This window comes from Gracilinanus agilis, chromosome 6 (assembly GCF_016433145.1).
Source record: "Gracilinanus agilis isolate LMUSP501 chromosome 6, AgileGrace, whole genome shotgun sequence".
Lineage (NCBI taxonomy): Eukaryota > Metazoa > Chordata > Mammalia > Didelphimorphia > Didelphidae > Gracilinanus > Gracilinanus agilis.
This window is the reverse complement of record NC_058135.1, coordinates 291,400,298-291,404,532: the sequence shown is the minus strand read 5'-3', so window position 1 is coordinate 291,404,532 and position 4,235 is coordinate 291,400,298. Positions and strand designations below refer to the sequence as shown.

The 4,235-nt window shown below is 59.1% G+C and overlaps 1 protein-coding gene across 1 annotated transcript; it reads left to right on the top strand.

Annotated features, from left to right (window-relative positions):
- Positions 1–78: 78 nt before the first annotated feature.
- LOC123252804 (DNA polymerase delta subunit 4-like) lies at positions 79–854 on the top strand. Its single transcript, XM_044682046.1, has 3 exons — positions 79–298; positions 448–559; positions 765–854. The coding sequence occupies exons 1-3, from the start codon at positions 79–81 to the stop codon at positions 787–789; spliced, it is 357 nt and encodes a 118-aa protein (XP_044537981.1). The 3' UTR covers positions 790–854.
- Positions 855–4,235: the final 3,381 nt, after the last annotated feature.

Here is a 4,235-nt window from a genome sequence, read left to right as displayed (position 1 = left end):
CGGGGCGCCCGGGGCAGGGGGAACGGAGGAGGGGGATCCAGGGGAGCCGAGGGCAGCTGGGGAAGAGAAAGGAAAGGGATGGACCAAGGGGAGGGGCAGTGGGATGCCCAACAGGGGGACAGAGGGGCGGAGAAGGAAGGGAAGGGGGATGGTAACAGGGGGGCTAGTGGGCCTGAAGAATGGCCTCTCTTGTCAGAGGAGGAGCCAGGGGAGGAGGCCCGTGAAGCCCAGAAGGACAAAAGCCACTTAGAGATACTGAGGCAATTTGACCTGGACTCGCATTTTGGGCCCTGTACAGGTAAGAGCTTCCAGGAGCCCTGTCTGACCTTTCCCTGATTCTCCACCTGTACCCGCGTGAAGCAGTGACCTCCTCCTTTCCCTGCCCACCACAAGGGCCCCTTTTCTCCTTAGACCGAAGCCCCAGCCTGCACCCTCTCTCCTTGGCAGGTATCACTCGACTCCAAAGATGGGAACGAGCAGAGCTTCTGGGCCTGGAGCCTCCCCAGGAGGTGCTCAAGGTGCTTTGGGCCCACCCTGAAGATGCCCAGTACCAGTGCAGGTGAGAGCAGATTGGGGGGTGAAGCTCCTGGGAATCAGGGTCCAGGCAGAAAAGAGTTCTGGCTGTGGGCAGTGACATCCTCCCCAAATAGGCGGGAGCCTCCCCTGCACGAGAGCTGACAGCAGGGTCAGAAAGACCAGCACTAGCCCCGCCGGGGCAGCTCCCCCTCGGGCCTGGGCCCATCTCTACTCCTTCCTCTCCGCAGCCTCTGGTACCTGTACCCCATCTAAAGGAAGCCCTTCTGAAGTCCCGCCCAGTGCATCCCCGCTGCTTTCCCGGGGCCTCTGGAATGGACAGGGGACCCCACTGCTGTTTCTTCAATCAACCCCATGCTGGAGGGGCCTTGGGGAGGGGAGGGGCTGGGAAGACTCTTCCAGAGGACAGGATTAAACCAGAGCCCCAGGACTCCAGGTTCGGACTGCCATGCCCCAGTGCTATGCCCCAGTGGCTCCCGAAAGCAGGCAGTCTCAGCCAGGCAGCCCAGTGGGGCTCATCAGAAGGGGTGGCTTCCTGTCCCCCCTGTACTTCCCTGTATCTGGCAGAGCCATCCCTGCCCTGGCTCCCCCCCACCCCCCTTCCGTGCCTAGTTCCGGAGTCCTACAGGGCAAAGGAGGGCACCTGGGAAGCAGCTCCGGGGCTCAGCCTCGAGGGAGGGACCCAATAAAAGAGCCCCGTTCTGGCTGCCCAACTTCCTTAATGCCTGCCTACTGGGGCTCCTTCCGGGCCCGGCGTGCCTTAGCAGCCAGCCAACCACAACCTGTGAAGAGCCGCAGCCGGCAGGTGCCCAGCGGCGCTCACCTCGGCCTCCTCTCCGCACCTTCAGGAAGGGAAGCCACACCTGGAAAAGTACCAGCCCTTCCCGCCCGCCAGACTGGCTCTGGGCGCCCTCTGGAGGCCGTGGAGAGGACTTCACCCCCCTCTGCCTCTGTCACCAAAGCCGTCTCTACCTCCTCGGTGGTCTGGGTGGCTTGGCCAGGGGTGGGCGTTGGACCGCCCCTGGGGGGAGCTCCAGAGAGCAGCACCAAGAGGGTAATAAGCCCCCTGGAGCAGGGGGGCCACAGGCTCTCTAAGGAGGCAGCAGGGAGCCAGCCTGGGCCAGGTGGAGGGAGCCCCAGGCCTCTGCTTTCCTAGACTCTCAGGGCTGCTAGCCAGCGTACTGCCATCCCGGACAAGCTCAGCATCCCCGGCCAGTGTCCCTGCCTACTCCAGCCTCTGGGGAAGGACGGAAGACTCCCAGGGACGGCTGCTGGCAAGGCCACGGTCTCTCCCGGAGGTCTAGAGATTCCCTGCCTTTGGGGGAACCTGAGGTTTGGCCAGGGAGGCGGGGAGGGGAGGGTCTGGGGTGTAGCGTTGGCAGGGGCTGCTCCAGGACGGCACATGAGTAGGCAGGAAAGGCCCAGGCAGTGCCAGGGAGAGGAGAACCGTCAGAGGGAGTCAGGAGGCATGACGGGAGAGTGGGAGAAGCATGCATTATAGCTGCCATTTGCAGATGGCTCTTCCACTTTTTCAAAGAACTCTGAAGCTCACGTTCGTGTCTGACTCCTTGGAGCCGGCTCGCTCACTCCTCCGATCTGACAAAAATCCAGTAAGGGCAGGCACCACTGCTCCATCTCCCAGATGAGCACCCGGAGGCCCAGTGAGGCCACACAGCTTGTTTTTTATTTCATCCTCTGTGTATTAAGTGCCTGTGTTGAGTATGAAGCCAACGGTGAGCCTTGGGCTCGGGTGCTGAGGCTCCGGCCACATCCCTAAGCAGGCGAGCCAGCACAGGGTTGGGGGGCTGAGTGGGCAGGGGAGGGTCTAGCTCTCTCCAACCCCAAGCGTGTGACCCCAGCTCAGCTTTGTGCCTCATGGCTGAAATCTTCCAGGAAGGGGGCGCATACTGGGAGCCCCTGGGCCAGCAGTATCACCCCATCGTCCCTTTTCCAAACACAAAATGCCCTTGTTTGTAAACCTTTCCTAGAAGCTTGAAAATAAAAATAAAATGAACAACAAGAAGAAGAAAACGTCCAGCCTGTGATGTGTACTAAGGCCTCCTGGGGCCCAAATGGCTCACTCCAGGACCAGGTTACAGACGAGTAGCCGTCTGGCCCCGGGCAGAGTCCAAGCCCTCCCTGCAGCAGGCAGCTCCACGCTGGGACAGCTCTCCTTGTAGGAAGCTCTTCCTCGCCCCAAGACACCACTGCAGAAAAGGTTGGGAAACACCATTCAATAAGGAACCGAGATGGCCGGGGCGGGGGGGGGGGGGAGGAACGGAAAAGCAGGTTGTGGGATGGCATGGCTGGGCACTTCCATGACGGCGATGCCCGCAGTGCCCAACTTCACATACATCTCTTGCTTTATTCCCACAAATCAAAACCTTGCTGCGAGGAAGAAGCTTCTCCCCACGTCTGAGCAGGACGACTCCCGTCGCAGAAATGCCTGGCATTTGGGGCAGAGGATGGCTTTGGGAGTCAGAGAGTGCCCAGCCTTTCGTGGGGGAGGAGGGAGGCTGGGAGGCTGCCCTTGGAGGGGGTGGCCAGGCCTCTTCTCCGCTAGGGCTGCCTTCTTGCACACTGACTGGGGCTGCGGTCAGGAAAGGGGGTTCCTGGGGCCGTCGGGCTTCTCTGCCACTGGAGACAATCGGTGGGCAGTTAGTATTGGTAGTGGTGGGGATGGCAACAGGGTGATAATGAACGAGCAAGATGAGGTTTCATAGAATCACGGAGTTTGAGGGCTGGAAGGGACCTTAGTGGCCATCTAGCCCAGCCCATACATGAAAGCATCCTCCCTCCAATGAAGGTCTCCAAAAGTCAACATCTATCCATCTCTGGTTGCATATTTGACTGACTAAATGACAAATTTCCCTCGATATTGCATTGTCACGTCAGGCTCCGTCTCCCCCAAACGGAATTCATCCTCTGCCCTGCCAGCACCAACTTCCTCGTGGCTCCCCCACGTTGTCTTCTGGGCGCCATCTTCCTCCCGTTCACCCGAGTCTGACGTCCAGGAGTCACCTCTGACTCCCTCGGCTCTGGCTCAACCCCAGAACTCACCAGGTGGCCAAGTGATCTGGCCTCTTCTCTCGTGCCAGTTCTCACCTCCGGTCATCCGAGCCATAAGTTTCCGTTTAAAAATTTGGTGTCACAAGTTAAGTATGAGAAGGGCCTGACGAGACAGCAGAGCATCTGGAAGAGATGGGTGGGGGGCTCAGCGGGCCTCCCATTCAATATGGGTTAAGGGTGTGATATGGAAACCAAAAAGGCAAACTGAGGCTTGGCCTATAGGAAGTGAGGAATTGCAGACAGGCAGCTTTGGACTCAATGGTATTTAGAACTAGAAGGAAGGAAGAAAACAGGCATTTAGTAAGCACCCACTAGGCACCAGGGCCTACGAATATCTCATTTGGTCCTTATAGCAGTCCTCTTAGTATGCCCATTTGACCGTTGAGGAAACTGAGGCAGACAGAAGTTAAGTGATTTGCTCAGGGTTGCACGCCATGTAGGTAAGCATCTGAGGCTGGATTTGAGGGTGGGCAGGTCTTGTTGATGGCACTCTATCACCCAGCTGCATGGTCTGAAGACCACGGAGATCCTGCAACCCACCACACTCATCAAATGAGGTTAAGTCATTTCTCCAGGCGCTACGTCTCCCCCTCCCTGAGCGGGACCAGCTGGCCCGCCTCCCACCTGGTGCC

Excerpts from the sequence above, each read along its gene's own strand:
- LOC123252804 (XM_044682046.1), top strand. The coding sequence starts at position 79 with ATGGACCAAGGGGAGGGGCAGTGGGATGCCCAACAGGGGGACAGAGGG. Across the intron at positions 299-447 it reads GCATTTTGGGCCCTGTACAG|GTATCACTCGACTCCAAAGA; the intron begins GTAAGAGCTTCC and ends TCTCCTTGGCAG. Across the intron at positions 560-764 it reads GATGCCCAGTACCAGTGCAG|CCTCTGGTACCTGTACCCCA; the intron begins GTGAGAGCAGAT and ends TCCTCTCCGCAG.